This window comes from Ictalurus punctatus, chromosome 15 (assembly GCF_001660625.3).
Source record: "Ictalurus punctatus breed USDA103 chromosome 15, Coco_2.0, whole genome shotgun sequence".
In the NCBI taxonomy this organism is placed as follows: Eukaryota; Metazoa; Chordata; class Actinopteri; order Siluriformes; family Ictaluridae; genus Ictalurus; species Ictalurus punctatus.
In genome coordinates this window covers 9,271,641-9,297,692 of record NC_030430.2, presented here as the reverse complement: position 1 = coordinate 9,297,692, position 26,052 = coordinate 9,271,641, and the positions used below count along the sequence as shown (strand labels likewise).

The 26,052-nt window shown below is 42.5% G+C and overlaps 1 protein-coding gene across 10 annotated transcripts in view; it reads left to right on the top strand.

Moving 5' to 3' along the window:
* LOC108276302 (protein phosphatase 1 regulatory subunit 12A) overlaps nucleotides 1-26,052 on the top strand; it is a 60,448-nt gene that overhangs the window by 10,255 nt on the left and 24,141 nt on the right. For 9 of the 10 annotated variants that reach the window (XR_008397990.1, XM_047160243.2, XM_017487876.3 and 6 more), the window contains exons 3-4: nucleotides 3,724-3,740; nucleotides 3,831-3,948. Coding sequence is in view for 9 of the 10 variants with exons in the window: in XM_047160243.2 (XP_047016199.1) it covers nucleotides 3,724-3,740; nucleotides 3,831-3,948 (135 nt within the window). In the remaining variant the exon portion in view is untranslated. The remainder of the gene's footprint in view (nucleotides 1-3,723; nucleotides 3,741-3,830; nucleotides 3,949-26,052) is intronic. The other variant, XM_047160246.2, reaches the window with a different exon arrangement.

Below are 26,052 nucleotides of genomic sequence, written 5' to 3'. Positions count from 1 at the left end.
AATAATTGGTCTGGAGAGCAGAATAGAGGAGACAGAGGAATGGATTAGTGCTGCAGTGGAGATTGGGATGAGGCACGAAAGAGCGCTTGGATATCTCCTGGAACGTGAGCCGGATCTCACAGATAGATGCAAAGCTCTGCAAAATAGAATTACTGTGAACTGGATAAAAAAGCATCAACCTACTGTGACAGAATGGACACAAAGACTGAATCAGATATATGTTTGTGAAGATGACTGCTGATCTGCAGTTGAAATTGGACACCTTTCAACAGAAATGGGCGCTAATTGAAACATATCTGTTTTCAAGGAAATAGCTTGAAAAAATGTTAATATATGAATCCTGCAGATGTGCTAATGTCAACATTCTCTGCTAGTAGGCTGACAGAGGCTCCCCCTCCCCTTTTTTCTCTCCTTTTTTACCCCCTTTTCTTTTCTTTGTATGTTTATATGTCTGTTTAAGTTTGCAAAGAAAAAAAGAAAAGAAAAAGTAGGTTTTCAAAGCATTTCAAAATGGCAGATGTTGGCCATGGCATAATTAGCCAAGTTTCCATCCACTTTTTGCACATTTTTGTTATAAACAAAGGGAAAGTAAATAAAAATTTTTGGGATATTTACTCTCTCCCGCCTGTTTCCATTCATTTGGCCTTATATTGATAAATTGGTGTGTGTGATGACATCATCCTTAAAAAAAACAAATTGTCTCATACATTTTGGTGTATTGCAAAATACACCAAAATGTACAGAAATCTGCCCTTGAGCCATACATAATTTTCTGTAAATCTTTGTGAAATGGAGAAAGTATTGAGACAATTCAATGAAATTGACCTGCCTGCTTTCATTTTAATTTCACAAATAATTGCAGTTGTATGAAATATCAGAAGATGACGTCAGAATGGAGCAGCTGCTCATCTAATAGGGTTCCAAGTATGCTACGAAGCCCATGGGCATAGCTGGAGTGGCTCATCAGGCAAATCAGGAGAATTCTCGGTGGGCCGCTCATAAATTGGGCTCATAAAATAAGCATGTTACATTATTGCATGAATAATAACTAAAGTAATGAATTACACTACATTTGTATTTGAAGCAGCTCGTCAATAACGCATTCATTAAAACGTGCTGTTCTCTAATATCACTTGGCTCAGAGTGCGTGCTCTCTCTCTCTCTCTCTCTCTCATTCACACACACACATACAAGTGCTCATGCTCAGGTCATTACCATGGAGATATAAACAAATCACTGTGGCATGGTAACTGCCAAAAAAGTATATTTCTTACTGAAATACTTCATATTTGTTTGAATGCAAACAAACTTTTTCCCCAATAATGTTACAGTTGGACTTTCTGTAGCAGAAAACAATATTCAGTTTGTCATTTGTTATTTATCTTTATATTCTTGTTGAAATATAACGGGATATTAAGAACTGAACTGTCACTTCATTTTTCAAAGTTCTTCCACCACTGAAAAACAGGACTTGTCTTGGGCATTAAACTCCTGAGCTGAAAATGGGTCCCACTCCAGCCCTGCCCATGGGGGAGGTAGTGTTGGAGAGATGAGCCCATCGCAAGTTCCAACCAGAAAGTGGAATGCTCTTGCCTTGTTCAAGCTGGCATCCTGCATCGAGTACAGTGTAGTGGGGGAAACTTTCGGGATTAGTTAAACGACTGTCCGTCGACGTGTATATGCTGTATGCAAAGCTATTAAAGAAAAATTAGTGCGGCATTGTATCAAGCTGTTGAATGAAGCGGAGGCCAATGAAATTGCATATCGTAAATCCTTGGTGCATCTTGTGTCACAGGTTTGCAGTGCACTGGATGGCATGCACATCCCTGTTCTTCCCCCGACTGATGGTTAAATTCTGTCACATGACACGTTTTTTTTGCACGATTGCAATTATTCACGACAAAAACTGTTTCCAAACTAATTTTTTGGAACATTTAAAAGTACCGACATAGAGTTTATGCGCTAAAGTTAAATGAAAAAAGATCATGTCGACATCGATAATTTGCATTTCCATCAGCTATATCTGTAAACATTTCAATGCGCTAAACCTTTTATTGCAGAAAAAAACCCTTGGTTGGAAACGTGGCTATTGTTATCATTGATCTCGGCATCACCCAAGGAATCTGTGCAGATCAGTATCAAGGAAATAGGCAAACATAGTCAAAAGAGATTAACTTTTTTTAAAACTGCATTAGAGCTGCAACAACTAATCGATAAAATCAATAATAATCAATTATGAAAATCGTTGTTAACGAACCTCAGTATCGATTAGTTGGTTTGTGCACAGTACGTTTACTCATTACTCATTACTCAAACCCAATTCGGAGAGTAAATAATAAAGTTGTGTCCCAAATGAAGTACTATACACTTACACTATGCACTGCGAACTCTAGCGTCTATACATTTTAGAAAGGTAATATCACCTCAAATGGAACACTAGCATTTTTTTTTTACTAACTGGAAGTATAAGCCGCTTACTAGTCAGTGGCGCATGACGTCATACGCTAACCAGAATACCCAGAATCACTGACAATAACTTTCTTCAGTTAACTGTTAATATCAACATTACCTTTTATTCCCAACATGACCTCAGTCACCATCAGACGGAGGCGAAATCGTCACGTGACTGAAGAAGAAAGTGTGCAACCTCCAAGTCCTCTAAGGAAGGGGGGCATTTTATATTAAACACCGTGGAGAAGATCAAACTTTATAAAGCAGAGATCGTGTAGCACGGAAGCACAACAGTGATACTGTTACGAGTTGCTTAAAGGGTTTAGTTTAATTTAAGTTTATTGTCATTATATGCTGTATCAGTGTAACTTCTGTCGTTTATTATAACGGAAGTGATATGTTAGTAATGAAGCCTCGTTGCTCCTCATGCACGATGCAGATGTGGTGATACAGAGTGGGAGCGTGAATAGGATCTGTAATGTCTAATTAAAACATTATGATCAAAAGTAAACAGAATTAAAATATGTCTAAAGACAGCAAGTAACACAAGGTTCTTTTCTGTTTTGGACAAACAGTTGTGTACAGTTTTAGTCTGAATTTTATATTTGTAACACTCAGTTTGTGGATTTTATTTTAGATAAATGAAAAAATGGTACTGAAAGTTCACACCCCCCCCCCCCCCCCCCCCCGGATGAATCGATTAATTGAAAAAATAATTGGCCAACTAATCGATTATGAAAATAATTGTTAGTTGCAGCCCTAAACTACATTATAATTTTTGAAGACAAGGTCGGGAACTGGCCTGAATATGCTAAAGTGTTACAGAGATATAGCCTCATGTCCATTTCGGCACCCTATCTGTCTATCCAACTCTACAAGTATTGGCACCATGTCTATCTATCTATCCAGATCTATAAGTATTGGAACGCTATGTATCTGTCCAACTCTAGAAGTACTGGCACGACATCTATCTATCTAACTCTACAAGTATTATCACCCTATCTATCTATCTATCTATCTATCTATCTATCTATCAATTCTACAAGTATTGGAACCCTATCTATCTGTGTCTCTTTCTTTCTTAAAACTGCACACTACCGTCAACCCAACATCAAAGTTTGTCATAACAAGCTGTACCTATCTAGTTTTAGTTTGCAATATTAATGTATGTTCAATTAGAATTTGCATATTTATGTTTAAAATAAAACCTTGTTGAAATTACTGTAACATATAACTGTCTTTCTAACTTATGTACCTATCTTTCTTTTGCAGCATGACAGATTATCTAGGTAAGTACTGAAGTAAGTATTTGCAATCATTTTGTATACTCTGCTGTTACTACAAAAAAGCACACTAAAAATTACCCTTAACTGTGACAGGGGTGATGCCAGTGAAGTGGAAAGCACTTCGGAAACACTCAGTCATACCAGTTCCACACATAGAGAACTGGATTCTCTAAACAAGACAAGTGACTATGCCAGCAAGGACTACAAGAAGGTCACTGAGTACAATAATAAGCAATAATGACTTCTTTGTGTACTTCAGTTTATGATGACTATTATAGAAAACGCTTCTAAACCTAAAATTTATAATGTTTACCTACAGCAAAGTATTCACCTCCCTTGGATTTTTTTTCACAATATGTAATGTTACAAACCTGAGTTGAAATGGAATTAATTTGGATCACACATTATGTGGGAGTCTGACCATCACAACCATAATTGGGCCTTCCCCAAACTGTTGCCACAAAGTAGGAAGCACAGAATTGTATAGGATGTTTTTTATGTTGCAGCATTACAATTTCCCTTCACTGGAACAAGAGGCCCAAACATGTTCCAGTATGACAATGCTTCTGTACACAAAGTCTGCACAGACCCCTGACCTTAACCCCACTGAGCACCTTTTGGATGAACTGGAACACCAATTGCATCCCAGGCCTCTTTGCCCGACATCAGTGACTGACCTCAGTAATGCTCTTGTGGCTGATTGGCCAAATTCCCACAGCCAAAAAAGCTCCAAAATCTAAAGAAGTCTTCACAGAAGAATGAGGGTTATTATAACAACAACTGGGGTCTAAATCTGGTTTTTGGTGTCATGCTCAGGTGTCCACAAACATTTGTTTGTGCCATATAGTATATATCATAAAGCAATCTAAAATAGCCTCTAGTATTGAAATAAAAAATAAAAAACAATGTAGTTTGCAAAACTATTTACAAATAAAACATTTAAAAGGTATGATCATATAAGCATTTACCCCTGTTGCTGTGAAGCACCTAAATTAGTTCTGGTGCAACCAGTTGCCATCAGAAGCTACATAACTAGTTGAATGAAGTCCAGCTGTCCACACATAAAATGTACTGATCAGCAGCAGCTCATGACCATAGATTCTGGTTTATTCTGTGCAGTGGCATGCATAGACCTCCGCTGGGGCTGGGGCAGAAGGAGCAAAAAGGGCATTTATATATATAATTATTACTTTAATTTACACCAGTAGATGCAGGAACAGGGCTGACCGTATAATGAAAGACTCTTTACACCATGCTCATGGACTGTTTACCCCCTACCCTCAGGTAGAAGGCTACGCAGCATTGGGGCCAGAACAACCAGGCTCAGAAACTTTTCTAATGTGCAATAACACTCATACATCAGAGACTCTTTCATGTGTTATAACACTCATACATTACGGACTCTTATGTGCAGTAGCACTTGAACATTTATACCCATATTTATAGTCATTTATTTATTTATTAATACTCACTCATTTGCACTGTATGTCATTGCTAATTTGAGATTATATAGTTGTATTGTTTTATTGTTATTTATTTCTCTAAATTGCACTGCTCTGCTTAGTTTTAGATTTCAATGTTTTTAGCCTTTGCAGTTGTTTTGAGATTACTCTTTGCTTAATCTTGAGATTCTATGGTTGTATTGTTCTGTTGTTTATTTATAGTACTTATTTCTGGTCCACTTAATCTTATATTGTAGTGTTTTAATTCTTTGCTGTTGTTACCGGGACCTCAATACTTAGTTTTGTTCCTTTTATGTAGTCCATGTTTTGGAATGACAATAAACTTCCTTGACCTTGACCTCAATTGGGAGTGGCAGTAGGCAGGGTTGGGAGGGTTACTTTAAAAATGTATTCTGTTACAGTTACAAATTACTTTGTAAAAACATTAACCAGTAACGTAATCCAAGTATCACAATATGAAAGTAAAATAATCTGATTACTTTTGGATTACTTCAAGGTCACATATGTAAATAAAGTCAAGAGAAAAGCAATATGATATAAAATACTTAAATTTAGAGCATATTTTAGAACTTAAAAACATTCAGTGCTTGGATTTGTTTTAATCAAAAATTTTTTAATTTGTTGCTCATGTGAGTCAGAGCTGGCAAGAGAGAACCAGAACTATAATAAAGCAGCTGTCTATATTGTGTTCAGCAGGGCTCCAGACAAAAACAAAATCTATTAAGGAGCCATTGGCTCCCATAAGAAAAAAAAACTGGGCGCCAAATGATTTTTTATGTGCCACATAAGAATGAACTTGCATTTAAAATTTTTAAAACACTTAATTTCAGTCATCCTGTCATGTGAGTATGTCTGGCCTCCTTTTACAGCATTATCATTTTCATCCAAGTTCACATAAAGTGGGAACTGAAGGTCTTTTCCAACTTGAGAACTATATATAGTCACAAAGAATTGTTCTTTACACAGAATCTGAGCCAGTGTCACTGACCATAATTATGTCAGCATCACTTGGCCATTGAATGTAGTTTGGCCCCCTCTTCTGTTTTGCAGAAAGCCAGCGTTTGACACATTTTTCAGAAACAAACTGTTCAAGTGATGGGCCCTCTGTGCTGATCCTGATCAAGTCTTCCAAGGTTGAACTGTGTACCTTTGATTTTAGCCTATTTTGAACTGAAAAGCCACGTTCACACTAAGCAGCAAAAATTGGTAGGACAAGCACCTCCATCTAATGTTTCCGCTTAAAACCTCATTAGCATGTACCTTTGAATTTTTCATTACAAGTCTGGTAATACAATTTTATTTTGTATTTATTGTTACTGTTAGTGGCAATGGTAGAAATGTATTATTTATTATTTATTTTTTTACTATGACCAGATGGACACATTTTGAGACAAAAGGGGCAGAGGCTTGTTTTGTGCACAGGAGCATTGTCATGTGGGTATAGCATTACCATGCTGACTTAAGGGGCCTCTATTTTTGCTTGTTGTAGTTCCTATTTTTGACCACTAAGTGCAATAATAACTCTGTGGAAGCTAATTGGGGCAGTGAGCCCACTACCCCACAATTGCACAACATCTATAATAGCAAGCAAATTAGTGGAACATCAAATTATACATATCTTTCAAACAGCTACATTTTTATATAATTGTATATCACTCAAAAGAGGTCATTAGTATTTCAAATTAAATTTAAAATGTATGACGTTGTGAACAAGTATTTGTGTGATGAACAATTTTGGAATGGATAATAAAAATGGTTGGGGTCTGCTGCATCTGCCCCTATGGATGAGCCACCACTGCGTGTAATCCCTGTTATGTACCTAGAGTACATATCTTAACTAATAGCACCATGGCCAAGGAGCTACCAACATTTTTGGACTGAAAAAATTTTAAAAAATTTAAAGGATATGGCACAATCATGACTATGCCTAGAGAAGCTAATTCACCAAAATCAGTGACTGGGTAAGGAGGGCATTAGTGAGAGAAGCAACCAAGAGGCCAAGGGTAACTGTGAAAGAAGTGATGGGTGCTTATTGGTGATTTCAATAACTGCCGTGAGCCAGACACACACCCACACACACACACACACGCACACACAAGCATGGAGTGAAGAAAATGCCATGAATGGTTGTTAACCAGTGGCTGACTGATATGGGTTTTTTAATGGCAGATGCCAATATCTAGAAAGCAGTGTGGCTGATTGGCCAACATAACAAAAATGTAATTACAGTAAATGAGACAGAAATTGGTGAAACTAATTGATGAGAACCAGAAGTAGGGCATCAGTAAGGATCAGGGATCAAGCAGGTACACAGAGCAGAAGGGGTCAGGATCCCTGGTATCTCAGGTGTATCATGTGTAGCTTGAAAAAAAGAGAGAGGGAATGAGAGGGAGAGATTATCAGGTATGCTCATTGTCCCGTAATGGTTAAGGACAATGTACTTTGCAGGAGTGCAACCAGGGATTCCGGCAAGACTAGCTATGAGAGCATAACTAAAAGGAAGAGCCAGAAGGTAACACAGACGTGAGGGCGCCCTGAGACATAAGACAGCCAGCCACTCCACCATCAACAAACCTGGGTGAATGAGGGAATACAGCATCCAAACATCCCAGTTCACCACAACATTGCCCGAGTGCCCGCTAGATCTGCTCCTTTACCTGAAAAAAAAATGTTTACAAAAAGCTTGACTAAATAAATTTCTTCAGCCTGGACTTAAACACTGTACCGAACACTAATTAGACGGCTGTTCCATAACTGTCGGGCTTTGTAAGAGAAAGCTCTTACATCTGCTGTAACCTTCACTATTTGAGGTACCAACAAATAGCCTGTAACCTTTTCATCGAAGTAGGCGTGGCGGATCATAAAAGACCAAACATTCGCTCAGGTACTGTAGTCCTATAAAGGTCAACAGTAGTATTTTATAATCAATGTGAAATTTTACTGGGAGTCAATGCAGTGTGGATAAGATAGGGGTGATGTGGTCATATCTTCTGGTTCTAGTAAGGACTCTTGCAGCTGCATTCTGGACTAACTGGAACTTGTTTATGCACCTACTGGAACATTCAGACAGTAAGCCATTACAATAATCCAACCTAGAGACAAAAGCAAAAGCATGAACAAATTTTTCTGCAGTGTTTGGCAACATTATATTTTTTATCTTAGCAATATTTCTGAGATTAAATAAGGCTATCCTTGTAATATTATCTACACAAGCATCAAATGAAACATTGGAGTCTATAATCACACAAAGGTATTTTACTGCTGCACATGATGAAACAGTAAGGCAATCCAGAGTTACTAAGTTATCAGAAAGCTTACTTCTAGCTGCATGTGGTCCTAGTAAAAGTACTTTTTACTTCAGAATTAAGTAAAAGGAAGTTTAGCATCCAGTGTCTAATGTCCATTGCACATTCCTCAACTTTATAAAGCTGGTATCTGATATCTGGCTTTGCTGAAGCATACAACTGTGTGTCATCAGCATAACAGTGGAAGCTAATTCCATGTTTACAAATAATTTGACCCAGAGGTAGAATATATAAAGAAAAAAGCAGTGGGCCTAAAACAGAACCTTGCAGAACACCAAACTTTACCTCAGTATGCATAGAGAAGTGGCCATTTACATCTACAAACTGTTAACAATCAGTCAAATAAGATCTGAACCAGGAGGGCTGTCCCCTTAACGCCAACATTTTCTAGTCTATCAAGGAGAATAGTATGACCAGTGGTATAAAAAGCTGCACTAAAGTCAAGCAACACAACCAAAGAGACAAAACCCTGATCAGAGGCCAGTAGTAGGTCATTTACCACTTTAACCAGCATTGTCTCTGTGCTTAAATGAGGCCTAAATCCTGACTGACACATTTCATGAATGTTATTCCTATGTAGGTATGAGCATAGCTGCTGTGCTACAACCTTTTCCCAAGCTCTTGGAGATAAAGGGGAGGTTTGATATTGCCCTATAGCTGGACAATTGACAGGGGTTGAGGTCAGATTTTTTTTAAAATCAGGGGCTTGATAACTGCTAGTTTAAATGAATTAGGTACATAGTCAGAGCTAAGGGAAGAATTCTTTCTTACTTCTGGAATAATATGTTAGAAGAAACATGTAGGTAAGGGATCTAGCATACAAGTTGATGATTTTGATGAAGAAATTAATGAAATTAGTTTGGTCTTGTTTTTGAAATTTGACAACACTCGCAGACTTGTCCTCTGAGGTGAAAAAGGTTTATTACAGAAAGATGTGTCATGAGTTCCCCTTTAAGCAGCACGCTGTGGAGCATGTGAGCACGCGTGCACGAGCAGGTGCGCGAGCACCTGCTTTTCCCTTGTGGACAATCGTGACATTTCGACACGTGCATTTGTTTATGTTTCTGTTATGTCTCCTCCCCGTTCTGCCATTGGTTGTTGTTTCATGTGTGTCTGAATCGCCCTCAGCCGTCAGCCATTATGAGGCTGATTATGTTTGTATATATACCGCGCGCCTCCCAGCACACGGCATGGAATATTGAATGAGTTATAGTAGCCTAGATTAGAGTCCTTACGATAGATAACCATAGTCATAGTTCATGTCATGTCATGTTTCATGGTTCATGTTTAGAGTCATAGTCCATGTCATGTTTCATGTTTAGGTTCGTTAGTTTAGTTCACGCTGGTTTCTCCGCTATCAGTCCCGCGCTATTGTTCATGTTTCTTGTTTTGTTTCTCGACCCTGTATTTCCCTGACCGCGACCTTGATTCCTGTCTCGCCCCTTTATGCCTGTTTGCCGATCACCTGAACTTTGCATGTTACTGGATTACGTTTGTGGGTCACGTTTTGGATTTGTCTGCCTGTCTCTCCCTTAAATAAAACTGTTCATACTACGTTTGCATCTTACCTTATCTCTGTTACGTCACGATACGTGACAGAATATTCCGCCCATCATGGATGCAGCACGAGAACGAAGAGGACGCAGAATCCAGAGGTCCACGCCAATCATCCCCGCCTTGGATTCTATGCAGTTTTCACAGTGGACTTTCATGGACCTTCCCGATCGGTATGATGGCTTCTTTGGTTATCCGGACTATTTTATGATAGACTGCCAGAGTTACTTCTCAAGCCTGTTTGACCCGAAGCCAAGGGAGAGACAATGGATTAAGTTCATGATGTCCCGATTTTTTGGTCCAGCTCGCAAGTGGGCACAGCAAGTAGCAGCCATGAGACCCCGGGTACTGGAGGACAGTAGGCAGTTTTCGGACCTGTTTCTGAGGGAGTTTGGAGAACCAGGGCAGAGCTACAACTTGGATGAGCTCTTGAAGGGAGTTAATGTGGCGAACAGTGCTGATCTTCCATTCCACATGCAGTATGTGCGGATGAGCCACCAAGTTGATGTTAACACGAACAACCAATCTCTGTGCACACCCAAGCCTGTTAACCAAGTTCTGTTCACGTCCAAGCCTGCTGACCCAACTGACCAAGTTATGCTCATGTCCAAGCCTGCTGATCAAGTCATGCTCAGGTTCAAGCCTCCTGACCCAGTTGACCAAGTCATGCTCATGTCCAAGCCTGCTGACCAAGTCATGCTCATGTCCAAGCCTGCTAACCAAGTCATGCTCAAGTCCAAACCTGCTGACCAAGTTCCGTTCAAGTCCAAGCCTGCTGACCTGGTTCCACTCATGTCCAGCCCAGTTAACCAAGTTCCACTCACGTCCAAGCCTGCTGATCAAGTTCTGTTCACGTCCAAGCCTGCTGACCCAGTTGACCAAGTCATGCTCATGTCCAAGCCTGCTGACAAAGTCATGATCATGTCCAAGCCTGCTAACCAAGTCATGCTCAAGTCCAAACCTGCTGACCAAGTTCCGTTCAAGTCCAAGCCTGTTGACCCAGTTGACCAAGTCATGCTCGTGTCCAGGCCTGCTGACCAAGTCATGCTGATGTCCAAGCCTGCTAACCAAGTCATGCTCATGCCTGAGTCTGCTGACATGCACAGCCAAGTTCTGCTCACGCCTGAGTCTGCTGACACGCACAGCCAAGTTCTGTTCATGCCCGAGTCTGCTGACACGCACAGCCAAGTTCTGCTCATGCAAAAGTCTACCGACACGGCCACCCAAGATCCGCCCATGCCCAAGGTTCACCTGGTGACCTCAGAGCCTCAGCCTCCCTGCTTGGCCGAGGTCATCGCTCAGCCTCCCTGTTCGGCCGAGGTCGTTGCTCAGCCTCCCTGCTCGGCTGTGGACGTCACTCAGCCTCCCTGCTCGGCTGTGGACGTCGCTCAGCCTCCCTGCTCGGCTGTGGACCTCGCTCAGCCTCCCTGCTCGGCTGTGGACGTCGCTCAGCCTCCCTGCTCGGCTATGGACGTCGCTCAGCCTCCCTGCTCGGCTGTGGTCGTCGCTCAGCCTCCCTGTTCGGCTGTGGTCGTCGCTCAGCCTCCCTGTTCAGCTGAGGTCCTCGCTCAGCTTTCCTGCTCCATGGCGAACATCAGCTGTGGTTGTCGCTCTGCCTTCATGCTCCGCCGAGGACTTCGCTCAGCCTGTCTGCCCGGCTGTGGTCGTCGCTCTGTTTCCCTGTTCAGCCGAGAACGTTGCTCTGCTTTCCTGCTCCGCTGAGGACGTCGCTCTGTCTTCATGCTCCACCGAGGGCTTCGCTCAGCCTGTCTGCCCGGCTGTGGTTGTCGCTCTGTTTCCCTGTTCAGCCGAGAACATCGCTCTGCTTTCCTGCTCCGCCGAGGACGTCGCTCTGTCTTCATGCTCCGCCGAGGGCTTCGCTCAGCCTGTCTGCCCGGCTGTGGTTTCGTTCTGCCTACCTGTTCAGCCGGGGACGTCGCTCCGCTTTCATGCTCTGACGAGGACGTCGCCCTGCTTCCCTGCTCTGCTGAGTACAACGCTCTGTTTCCCTGTTCAGCCGAGGACGTTGGTCCGCTTTCATGCTCCGCCGAGGACTTTGCTAGGTCTGCCTGCCCTGCCTTGAATGTCGCTCTGCTTCCCTGCTCCGCCGAGGACGTCGCTCTTCTCCCCTGCTCCGCCGAGGACGTCGCTCTGCTTTCCTGCCCTGCCGTGTACGTCGCTCTGCTTTTTTGTTCGCCAAGAACGCCGTGCGGTCTCCTGGCTCTGCTTGGGACATTCTGCCCAGGGGGCTGGGGCCGCCAATGGAGATGGATGTTTCATGGCACTCCGGGAGGGTGCCCTTGGGGGGGGTTCTGTCACGAGTTCCCCTTTAAGCAGTGCGCTGTGGAGCATGTGAGCGCACGCGCACCTGCTTTTCCCTTGTGGACAATCGTGACATTTCAACACGTGCATTTGTTTATGTTTCTGTTATGTCTCCTCCCCGTTCTGCCATTGGTTGTTGTTTCATGTGTGTCTGAATCGCCCTCAGCCGTCAGCCATTATGAGGCTTATTATGTTTGTATATATACCGCGCGCCTCCCAGCACAAGGCACGGAATATTGAATGAGTTATAGTAGCTTAGATTAGAGTACTTACGATAGATAACCATAGTCATAGTTCATGTCATGTCATGTTTCATGGTTCATGTTTAGAGTCATAGTCATAGTCCATGTCATGTTTCATGTTTAGGTTCGTTAGTTTAGTTCACGCTGGTTTCCCCGCTACCAGTCCCGCACTATTGTTCATGTTTCTTGTTTTATTTCTCTACCCTGTATTTCCATGACCGCGACCTTGATTCCTGCCTTGCCCCTTTATGCCTGTTTGCCGATCGCCTGAACTTTGCATGTTACTGGATTACGTTTGTGGATCACGTTTTGGATTTGTCTGCCTGTCTCTCTCTTAAATAAAACTGTTCATACTGCGTTTGCATCCTACCTTATCTCCGTTACGTCACGATACGTGACAAGATGGTTAAGACAGGATAGAAGAAAACAGGATAGAGTAATGAGAGCGCTCTGAAGTGCTTGTGCTGAACCACTACTATTTATATGAAACCCAGAGCATAATACACTTCTGTGTACCGATAAGAAGCAGTTTGAGACAGTTCAAACAGGCTTTATTTCTGGGTCTTAGAAGATGTACAGACGAACCTTGAACAGAAAAAACATGTTTGTGTCACTGCATGCAGATAAACATTCTGTACTGATCTATGTGACATGACATGGCCTTCTTAGGCGTTATCCTCAGATGAGAATGAACAGAACAAGAAAAAAAACATTTTTTACAAAGTAAAAATTAATAATTTCCCTCACAGTCTCTAAGGGGAGTTAAACATTCTAATCGTCGATCTGATATTGTTATATTATTATCTACAGGGTTAGTTATAACACTGACCGGTTTAAAATTTATAGTATGAACTTTGTCTACTATTTTCAACATTGCCAATGAAAAAAAATTCATGAAATCATCGCTACTATATAATGATTGTGTGCATGTTTCTGTGGTGGTTTTATTCCTAGTTAATTTTGCTCTAGTTTTAAATAAAAATCTAGGATTATTTTTGTTGTCTTCAATTAAGGTGGAGGGATAGACTGATCTAGGAGCACTATGAGATTTTCTATATTTGAGGAGGCTCTTCTTCCATGCTGTTTGAAATACTACCAATTTGGTTTGATGCCATTTACGTTCTAATTTTTGAGTGGTCTGTTTTAAGGTGCATGTGTGATTGTTATACCAGGGTGCTATCTTTTTCTCTCTAATAATTTTTCTTTTAAGTGGAGCTACCTTATCTAGCATGTAGCAGAACGTTGACTCTAAGCATTCGGTTGCCTGATCAATTATCAGTTGATATCTCTGGGAGGTTATTGATAAAACTCTGTGCAGTAGCTGATGTGAATGTACATTTGACATTTTAGTGTGGCACGGTGCATATATTATGATCAATACGCAATTTAAATGAGATGAGATAATGATCTGAGTTAGCTTCAGACTGTGGAAATATGACTATATTTTCTATATATAATCTGTATGTTAGTATAAGGTCAATGGTGTCTACCATTATGAGTGGGTCCTATTACATTCTGATTGACCCTTACTGAATCTAGAATGGACACAACCGCTGTTCTCAGATGGTCTTTTGGGTTATCAAAATGAATATTAAAATCGCCAATAATTAACACTTTCTCTAGAGAACAACCAGGTTCGAGATGAAATCTGCAAATTCAGCAAGGCATTCAGAATATGGCCCTGGGTATCTGTAAATTATAGCTATCGGAATCTGCTTGGTAGACTTATTTTTTGTGGCTACATATGTTATACTAGCAAAAAGAACTTCAAAAGAGTTGAATTTATGACAAGGTTTTTGTGTGACACCTAGATTATCATTATAAATGAGAGCGACACCTCCTCCTCTGCCAGTTAGACAGGGCTGGTGTATATAACTACATCCAGGAGGACTGGCTTCATTTCGTGTTATGTACTCATTTAGTTTAATCAATATTTCTGTTAAACACATTATATTAAATTCCTGATCAGTAATGTTTTCATTAACAATAAGTGCTTTAAATGTAAGAGATCTAATATTTAACAGTCCTAGCTTCAGAACAAAGGTGCTGGATGTGCATTCAGTATGATCTAATTTTATATTAATTAGGTTACTGAAGCAAACTTTCGGAATATTTCTACATTTTTGTTTAGCTCAGGGAACAGACAGTTTGATAATGTGGAACCTAGGTGATGACTCAGTGCAACTAGCAAAGAGTCGGTTTAGCCTGCTTGTCTGCTCCCTGGCCTTGGCTCTGGATTGCCAATGATTAACTAGGCCTGTTCTGAGATTATGTGCTAGGCTGCAAGAAATGAGAGCAGCAACTTCACGAGTGGGATGGATAACGTCCCGCCCTAACAGGCCAGTCTTGCTCTCAAAACTACTCCAATTATCTATAAAGCCCACATTGTTTTCAGAGCACCACCTGGACAACCAGCAGTTCAGTGACCATAACCTGTAACCTGCTGTAAGCCACATCACCATGCAGCACTGGGATGGGCCAGAGCATACTACTGCATCAGACATCGCCTTTGCTAGTTTGCACACCTCTACAAAATTACTCTTAGTAACCTCTGACTGACAAAGGCGTATATCATTAGGTCCTACATGAATAACTATCTTTGAAAACCTGTGCTTGCCTAAGACCCTAAGATCACCTGCTATGTCTGGCGCCCTGGCTCCTAACTAAAGGATTCACCTAACTAAAGCTGCTGGAGCCCCTAAAGGCCTAGCTAATTCCACGTGCCTTAAGATAGTGTCTCCTATAACCAGAGCTCTTTCAGGTTTCTCAGCGGGTACTTTACTGAGGAGAGCAAACCTATTAGACACATATAGCAGAGAGGAGTGGTGCTCCCATGGGAGAGCTAACTAATATACACTTAGCACAAATAATGTTATTACTAACGGCAGAGGAAGAATGACTAAACATCCTGCACTCAACACATTGAACAAGCTGAACGTTTGCCATGTTGAGTGTTTAACGTACCTTATTCGAAGATAAGTTGATATTTTAGACAGGTGTGATGTGGATGGACTCGGCTTGCTGTCTTCAGTCAAAAAAAAAAAAAACGTTCTTTGAAAAAACTTTAATACGGCAGAAGTGAAAGTGAAACTACACCAAATGGTGACTGATAGCGCAAAATTATTAATGAAAAAGAAAGGAACAATATAATTTAAATGCCGACACAAACAAGAAGCTCCTGGCAAATGAATAGAAAACAGGAACTACATCCACTACGCCAATTTATCCATTACCAGAGCTCACTAGGGCCTCTTCTTCTTCAGACAACTGAGGAAGTTCGGTATGAGCCCAACATCCTCAAATTATTCTACTCGTGCACCATGGAGATAATTCTGACTGGCTGCATCACTGCCTGGTATGGGCACAGCACCACCCTCAACTGCAAAGCTTTGTATAAATTGGTGGACAGCCCAGCACATCGTCGGAGTTTCCTTCCCTCCAGGACATCTACATCAGATGCAGTGTGAGCAAAGCATAGAGGATCATTAGAGACTCCAGCCACCCACGCCATGGACTGGGTCACACAAGAATAGAAGTGTGCTCAGGTACTATAGTGCAAGACCATTCAGTATTTTATAGGTCAGTAGTAATATTTTGTAATCAGTGCAAAATTTTACTGTGGATAAGGCAAGGGTGATGTGGTCATATCTTAGGGTTCTAGTAAGGATTGCTGCATTCTGAACTAGCATTTACTTGCACCTTTTGGAGTATCTGGACAGCAAGGCATTACAATAATCCAACCTAGAGGTAACAAAGGCATGAATATGTTTTTTCTGCATCACATTGTGACATTATATTTCTTATCTTAGCAATATTTCTGATATGAAAGAAGTTTAGCCAAATAATGTTATCTACATGAGCTTCAAATGAGAGACTGGAGTCAAGAATCACAACAAGGATTTTTACTGCTACACATGAAGTAATTGTAAGGCCTTCCAGGCTCAATATATAATCAGAAAGCTTACATCTAGCTGCATTTTATCCTAGTACTTCTGTCTTGTCAGAATTAAGTACAAGGTAGTTACTGAGCATCCAGTGTCCTTTGCACATTCCTCAACTTTATTAAACTTGTATCTCTCATCTGGCTTTGCTGAAACATATAACTGTGTGTCATCAGGATAACTAAGCATGCATTAAGTTCAAGCAACACAAGCAAGGATACACAACACTGATTAGATTCCGTTAGTCATTTAGCACTTAAACCAGTGCTGTCCCAATTCTATGATGAGGCCTAAATCCGGACTGAAAGATTTAATGAATGTTATATTTATGTAGGAATGACCATAACTGCTCATGAGCAGTCACTCAGCACCATCATCAGGATGCTGCTCTCATTGTGGCAGGCGACTTTAACAGTGCCAAATTTCCACTAGCACATCACCTGCCCCACCAGGATGCTGGACCATTTCTACACTATTCAAAGACAGCTACAAAGCACAGTCTCAGCCGTCATTTGGGGAATTAGATCATGCCGCCATCTTCCTCATGACAGATACAACAAAGGCTGAAACAGGAAGCTCTGGTTCAGAGGGAGGTTGCATGCTGGACAGCCCAATCCCATGGCCACTTTGCAGGATGCTCTAGATGACACAGAATGGGACATGTTCAGGCTCTGAGACATCAATGTGTTTATGAAAGTGGTTGTGGGATTCATTGGGATACTGGGAGAAATTTTTCGCTACTACATATTGATGGTCTGCATACTTCTGTGGTGGTCTTATTCCTAGTTAACCACAAAACCATCATCAGAATGTTTCCTAAATAGAAGCCGTGGGTGGATAAAACCATCTGCAATCCTCTAAGATCTTGCACTGCTGCCTATAATGTGGGGCTCGCCATCAGGGACATGAAGGTGTACAAGGCTGCATCCTATAACATGCACATGAGTGGTGAATGAGGTGAAGCAGGGCTACAGAGTCACAGCTCCAACAGGGGTGGCTCTAGGAGCCTGTGGCAGGTACTGAGAATGATAATGTACTATAAAACACCATCCTCCAGAACAGTGAATGCAGATGCTTCTCTGGCAGAGTAGCTGAATGCTTTTATTTTCACTTTGAGGCTGCAGCTAACAGCATTAAGGGTGCTAGCAGTGCTAACTGTGCTAACATTGCTAAGAATGCTCATGGCAGCCTGCATGCAGAGAGTGTCATAGCAGGAAATACTGTCATCATCTCAGAGCACAATGTAAGGAAGGCTTTCTAGAGAGTGAACACCAGGAAGGCAGCAGGACTAGACAGCATCTCAGATCAGGTCATTAGAGCCTGTGCTGACCAGCTTGCACTGTTGTTCTTGGAGATGTTCAACCTCTCCCTGGCACAGTCAGTAACAGCCACATGCTTTAAACAATCCATTACTGTTCCTGTCTGAAAGAAACCCCAGCTCGCATGCCTCAGTGACTATCGCCCAGTACCCCTGACTTCAGATCTGATGAAGTGCTTTGAAAGGCTGGTCAGAGACTTCATCACCTCTTCATTTTCTGACACCCTGGACCCATTATGGTTTGCATACCATGCCAATCGCTCTATCTAGGACACTATCACACCCTCCAGCACTGGAGCCCCCCAGGGTTGTGTCCTGAGCCCCCTGCTATAGTCATTGTACACTTATGACTGTATGGTCACTTCCAACTCTAGTTGGTGGGCCTGATTTCTGATAATGCTGGGAAGGCCTACGTGGAGGGAATTAAAAGCCTGGAGAACTGGTGCTAGAAGAACAACCTCCTCCTGAACATCAGTAAGACAATGGAGTTGATAGTGGATGGCAACACAAAGCAGCAGAGGAGCTAACACCCCCTTATGATCAATGGGACCATATTAGAGAGAGTGGACAATTTTTTGGTACCTTGGTGTTCACATTATGCAGGACCTGTCGTGGTCTTGTCACATCTACACCCTGGTGTAGAAGGCTTGGCAGAGTCTTTGCCACCTTAGATTCTAAAAAGACTTTAAACTGCCCTGTAAGGTGCTAAAGAACTTTTACAACTGCATCACCGAGAGCATCCTGATGAGAAGTACCTCAGTCTGGTTTGGGAACAGCACCAAGCAGGATAAGTTGGCTATCCTGAGAGTGGTGCAATCAACTGAGCACTCCCTGATCTGTAGTCTGTCTACAGCAAGTGGTGCTGGATCAAGACCAGGAAGGTAGTTAAAGACCTTAGCCATCCAAACAATGGACTCTCTGTTGCAGTCAGGGAAGGGCTTCCACTACCTGAAGGCTAACACAGAGAGAATGAGGAGGAGCTTCTTCTCACAGGCCATTCGGGGCCTGAACCAGGAGAACACCTGGACTAGATCTCGGACTTGCTTATACAACACCCACAACACCTACATTCCTTTAATACATCTTCAATCCATTCATCTTCAGTAAACACTTTATCCTGTATTACCCTGTATTTATAAATATATCTGTGTGTAATTTCAATACAACCACACAACACAGCTTAATGTTGTACAGCATTATAATGCACAAAACAACTGCACATATCTGCACTTTATACCAATTATAGTCAGACTGTTGCTGCCACCCATCTTTATATCCTTACATTATATTTTTATACTATTTGAAAATATTATTATTGTTATTATTTACTTATTTATTTTACATTTTTAAAAATGCCTTCACTTTTTCTAACTGTAAATTCTAGTTTTTGTCACGGACAGACGTAAAAATCATTTAAAAATTATTTTTGAATTTGAAATTTATTTTAAAGTGGGCATGTGAACATTATATCAGGGTGCTTTTTCCCTCTGTATTGAGTTTTCTTTTAAATAAAGCTACATTATATAGAGTGTAGTAGAATTCTGACTCTAAGCATTGAGATATCTAATAGTTCTGTGTATTCAGATGGTGATACAATCAAGGTTGATAATGCTGAGGGATATTTGATAAAAATATGTACAGTAGCTGATGGGAATTTAGGTTTGATATGGTGGTGTCAAACCTAATTTATAGCATATATTATGATTAAAACACATTTTAAATGAGACAAGGTAAAGATCTGAAATAGCTTCTTACTGTGGAGTGTGACTATAGTACATATTTAATACTATATATATATATATATATATATATATATATATATATATATATATATATATATATATATATATATATATACACACAATATATACAATATATTTAATACAAATGTTAATATTAAATAACGTTCTGATTAACCCTTACAGAATCTAAAATAAATACAAATGCTGTTCTCAGAGGGTCTTCTATATTAATGAATAGTAAATGAATAATGAAATCTTCACCAATTAATGCTTTGTCTACAGAAACAACCAGGTTTCAGATGAAATCTTCTAAGAAATTCAGAATATGGCCCTGGGGGCCTGTCAAAAATAATTAGTGGAAAAGACTGGGTAGACTTATTTTTTGTGGCTACGTATGTTATGTTAGTGTAAAGAACTTCAGCTGCATCTAATTCATGACCAGATTTTTGTGTGACACCTAGATTATCATTGTAAATAACTGTGACACCTCCTCTTCTGCAAGTTAGATAATGAGTCTTTATTAATCACATATACATTATAGCACAGTGAAATTCTTTTCTTCGCATACCCAGTATGTCAGGAAGTTGGGGTCAGAGCACATGTCAGCCATTATACAGTGCACCTGGAGCAGAGAGGGTTAAGGGCCTTGCTCAAGGGCCCAACAGTGGCAGCTTGGCAGCTTGAACCCCCAACCTTCTGATCAGTAACCCAGAGCATTAACCGCCAAGCCACAAGTGCCCCAGATGAGTTTGATGTATAAAACTGTATTCAGGAGGATTAGCTTCATTTAATGCTACATACTCATTTGGTTTAACCCATGTTTCTGTTAGGTGTTTTTCACACCGAGCATGTTTGCTGCAGTCCGAATCTGAGTGTAATTGTTCCCAGGGCCTCCAGCAGCATTGGTCTGGTTTCAGACTCACTTGATCCTATCAAAATCCGTAAAAAAAACCCCTAACAAAATCCCCTGTCACTCATGGTACATGTGTTGTGGAAATAAATTATGCCTTCATCAGCTAAAACACATGCATAGGTTATTTTACTTCCTGAACAAGTGCAGACCGAAGTACGAGTTGCATTCACAGAAAATGCGGCTCAGTTCTAGTGCAACCAAACTCATACCACCTCCTACAGTTGATCTTGGGTTTGGTACTGTGGTGCACTTCCCAGTCAGCATGACAGCTTTCACATTTTCAATTTTTCATGCAAACCATGCTGTTTCATACGGAAGCTCTAAGTGGCCTTGCATTATTAATTTATTTATCTGTTGTTTTCTCGTGATCATGACTTTTCCTGTGTACTGGACATCCATTGTCCCAAATTCAATGGGTTTTTAAATTTTTTTTTTTGGTTAAATGCCTGAAATAAGGTCTGTGGTTAACCTAAGCTCAAGATATGTTCATGTTCTATACTACAACATAAAATACATCAGTAATGCCCCAATCAGGATTATTAAAAAAGCTTTTACATGTCTTAAAAATAGACGGTTGCTATCAAGAGGCTAAATGGTACTACAGAGTTTTCCGGGGACATTAAACATCATCACAATGAACAGGAAAACTCATCTACTACAGCCTCATTGTTGTTATGTCACAATCTCGCCGGCAGATGGAGGTGCGGCGACGACGTGCACGGACGGCTGGAGAGCGCGCGCGTGCATGTCCTTGAAGTACGCATGGATGATAAGACTTTGTTTACAATGGACATGTGTACTTGGTTTTGTTTCTGTTCTGTCCCCTCCCTGTTTAGTTATTGGTTGAGGTGCGAGGGTGTGTTTCCAATTGTTACCAGCTGTCAGCAGTTAAGGTAAATGTCATTGGTCATTTAAACCCCTCGCGTTGCTGTGCACGTCACGCGGTATTAGAGACTAATAGGTGTAAAGAAGTTACATGTGCAACGTGCCAGCGGTAATGTTTCCATACCCTGCTTTGGTTTCATGTTTCATGTTTAGGTCTTGTTTCCCGCCTCCTAGTACATTGACTTTAGTGGAAAATAAAGACTTTACTCCTGCACTTACTTCCTGTTTGAGTCTCGTCACGTAACAGAATACCGCGCCTAAAACCATGGAAGCAGCAGGAGAGCACCTTGTTGGGAGATGCTCAGATTACTGGCCATGTTTCCTGTCTGTGCAGTTTCCCCAAAGGTATGCCGCCGAACTCCCACCGGAGACAGCGGGATTGGGGAGCTACCCGCTGGAGTTCCTCTGCAGTTGACAGATATATTTCTGCAGCCTGGCATATCCCAAGCCTACTAAGAGACATTGGATCAGGTTCTTAGTGTTCCGGTTTTGCAGCCCAGCCCTGGACTGGTGGAGCAACTAGTGAGTAATGGGTCCTCCGCCCTCCAAAATGTCACCCAGTTCACAGAACTTTTTGTTGAGGAGATCTACCAGCCATGGCATCTTCGTGATCTGGATCTACTGGATTGGTGGGTCAATGGAAAGCCCCAGCCTGACCCACCATTCCACCTTTTCTACAAGTGGGTGGACATGCTGGAATCTGCAGCTCCCAAGCCCCAGTTCGAGGTGAACATGGCGACCTCAGAGCTCTGGCTAGAGACCTGCGGGGAGGTCTCAGCTCTAGAGCTCCAGCCCGAGGTCAACTAGGCGACGTCAAAGCTCCCGCCTGAGGTCAACATGGCGACCTCAGAGACCACAGGGCGGTCTTTGCTGCTGAGGAGGCCGCCCTGCTGTCCTGTCCCGCCGAGGAAGCTGTCCTGCTGTCCTGTCCCACCGAGGAAGCTGTCCCGCTGTTCTGCCCTGCAGAGGACGTCTCTCCGAGCTCCAGCCCCGCAGAGGACATCGCCCAGCATTCCAGCCCCGCTGAGGACGTCGCCCCAAGCTCCAGCACCGCGGTGGATGTCGCCCAGTGCCCCAGCCCCGCTGGGGGCGGTGCTCCACCTGTCTGCTGCCCGGCGGAGGCCGCCCTGTTTTCTGATGCAGCAAAGGACAGGTTACACAGGGGACCAGGACCATCGTTGGAGGGGGGGTGTTCTTTGGAAAGGGGTTCTGTCACGATCTCGCCGGCAGATGGCGCTGCGGCGACGACGTGCACGGACTGCTTGAGAGCGCGCAGGCTCTGTTTATAATGGACGTATGCACTTGGTTCGGTTTCTGTTCTGTCCCCTCGCTGTTTAGTTTTTGGTTGAGGTGCGAGGGTGTGTTTCCAGTTGTTACCAGCTGTCAGCAGTTAAGGTAAATGTCATTGGTTATTTAAACCCCTCGCATTGCTGCGCATGTCGCGCGGTATTAGAGATTAATAGGTGTAAAAAAGTTACATGTGTAATGTGCCAGTGGTAAGGTCTCCATGCCCTGCTTTGGTTTCATGTATCATGCCTCATTTTTAGTTACATCTTAATGAACGAAACATGTAAGAATCATAAATGAATCACTGCAATAATTCAAAAGCCAGTGGAAAAATCCTATTGGATTTTTGTTGAGGGAACCAGGGTAATGCTAACATTTGGGGTGGCCTACAATAATACATCATCCCTGCAGAATTGACAATTTCCACATTAGTGTCTGACACTTGAGATGGGGACATCCCTCTCTCTTAATGTGGAGATAAAGTCCATCTCTACAGCGGGCAATTATTACATTTATGATAGCGAAGATGCCAACATGCATGTAACACCAATCCCATTTACAATAAAATTATGTTGTGAGAATACAGCTTTTGGTTATGTAAAGATAATGAGAAAATGTCTGGGTTAACCCTGTTCCCTGAGAAGGGAACAAGATGTTAAGTGAGCTCCATGTTGTGGGGAAGCACCCTTGCACGTGACCGATATCTGAATCTTGTGTAACATCACGCCTATTTATAGGCCTGCTGTGATCAGGTGACATGGCAATTAAGCATGTCGCGTAACATATAAACGGCACCTGTGAACCACACCGTCAGCCTCTATTATATGAAGCAAAGACGCAATTCACAAGCATGCCGAAGTATGAGAAAGTTATGCAATGTCTGGTTACCCAGATGTTCCCTTTTAAAGGGAACTCAACGTTGCCTGAGCTCCACGCTGTGGGAAAGACAATTCCCACTCTGTAATACTGAGAATATGGCCTGTATAAAAATAGCCATATATCCAGGCTGTAATAATGAATGTGTATGGCATAGACCACCCTGCTACAGCACACACATCCTATAAGGATACCCCTTTGGACAAAGCCTATGAGGAGGCGACACCCCTAGTGGAATGAGCTTGCATGCCCAGAGGTGAGGGGAGACCATGTGCCTCATAAGCGATAGAGATTGCTTCCACTATCCAATTAGAGATGCGTTGCTTTGACACAGCATCAACTCTACTGTCGCCGCCAAAGCAGACCAGTAGCTGCTCCGACTTACGCCACTGGCCGGAGCAGTGGATGTAAGTACAGAGAGCCCTTACTGGACACAGTAGGTGCAATTTCTCTTATTCCGGTGTGAGGAACAGAGGACGGCAGAAAGCCTGCAACACTACTGGCTCGGCAGCAGATGTAAGCACTTTAGGAATATAATCCAGCCAAGGATATAATCTAGGGGCAAAGTCAAGGCAGGAAGGGGCAACAGAGAGAGCTTGTAGATCGCCTACTCACTTGAGAGATGCAAGGGCCAGCAGAAGCGCTACCTTTAGAGTCAGAAGTTTCTCTAGGGCTGACTCTAAGGACTCAAATGGGGCACCCGACAGACCTTCCAGGACCACAGAATGTCCGTGGCCGCCATTTTGGCCAGACATGCCCCTAGTGATGGAGCCTCTGTGGGGCAACATGCTCTAACTTCAAGGTTTATGCATGCTGTCAGGCGGCTGAGGCCCATCTGCAGACCATGCATAAACCTCGAAGTTAGAGGATGTTGCCCCACAGAGGCTCTATCAATAGAGTCTTTGCAGGCCAAAATGGCGGCCACGTAGATCCTGATGTAGAAGGAGCCAACCCTGCTGAGAAAAATCCTTGTAAGAACACCAGGACTGTAGCTATTGCACAGTTCACTGAGTCTAAAACCTCAGTTGTGAGACCAGAATCTATGAGCTGGTGGCCCTCAGGGGCCAGACCCACAGTTTCCATAGTTCTGGCCGAGGGTGATAAATCAGCCCTCTGGCTTGAGACAGTAGATCCCTGCAGATGGGAATCTCCCAAGGAGAATATCCAGCAAGGATATTATCTCTGAGAACCATATCCGAGCTGGCCAATAAGGTGTTACTAGCAGAAGACGTAGGCAGTCTTGACAAACTCTCACTATAACTTGTGGGAGCAGAGCGATCATGGGAAAAACGTACAGATGTGACCTCGGCCACATGTGCACACCATGGTGCACATGTGGCCGAGGTCACATCTATACGTTTTTCCCATGAACACTCTGCTTCCACAAGTTCTAGCGAGAGTTCACCAAGATCAAGACCTGACTGTCCAGCCCCAATGGTGTGAGAGGAGTGAAGGGAAACCACAGTGGGCAGTGTGTTGTGTCCTCAGAGGCAAACACATCCACTTCCGCTTGGCAGAACCTCTGCCATATGGACTCCATCACTTGTGGAAAGAGACCCCAATCTCTGGGCCTCAGTCCCTGCCTCCACATTGCAGTTGCCCCCACATTCCACATTTCATTGCAGTCACTGACAAAAACATTCCCTCTGCCCAGAGAAGAATTAGTTGCACCTGCCTGAACAGGGGGCACGAACATAATCCTCCCTGGTGGTTGATATATGAGACCACTGCTGTCTTGGGAGTCACTGAAAGAATTTCAGTGCTAGAAACATCTCTAGGCGATTTATATGCCACTCCAGATGAGGGCCGCTCCAGAGACCTTGAGTTGGGCAGCCATCTAAGATTGTGCCACAGCCTGTGATGGAGATGTCTGTCATTACCATCTTGCAAAAAGCAGACACCACTAGAGTGTGACCCAAGGCTAGAAACCGGAGACACTTCCAAATTCTCAGAGCATGTAGACATCTCTGTGTGACACTGATTAATCTCAGAGGTTTCATCCTTGGACAAAACCCCCTACTTTTCATCCACCACTGAAACGGTCTCCTGTGCAATAGGCCCAATGGTATGACATTGGCTGCTGCTGCCATAAGCCCCAACACTCTCTTATAGAGACCGGAGGGGATGCCAAGATCCAGCTTTATCTTGCTCAATGTTGATATGATTGTCCCTACGCATGTTGGGGATAGAAATGCCCTCATCGTAGTAGAATCCTTATAACCTCTAGAAAAGTTGTCCTGTGCACTGGAGAAAGCATACTTTTCTTGATGTTCAACCTGAGCCCCAAGCTGCTCATATGGGTGAGAACATCCTCTCAATGATGAATCGTCAGTTGCCTGGATCATGCAAGAATTAACCAGTCATCCAAGTAGTTTAGTACACGGATGCCCTGGAGTTGCAATGGAGCCAGAATGACATCCATGCACTTTGTGAAGGAGTGAGGGGATAAAGCTAGCCCGAAGGGAAG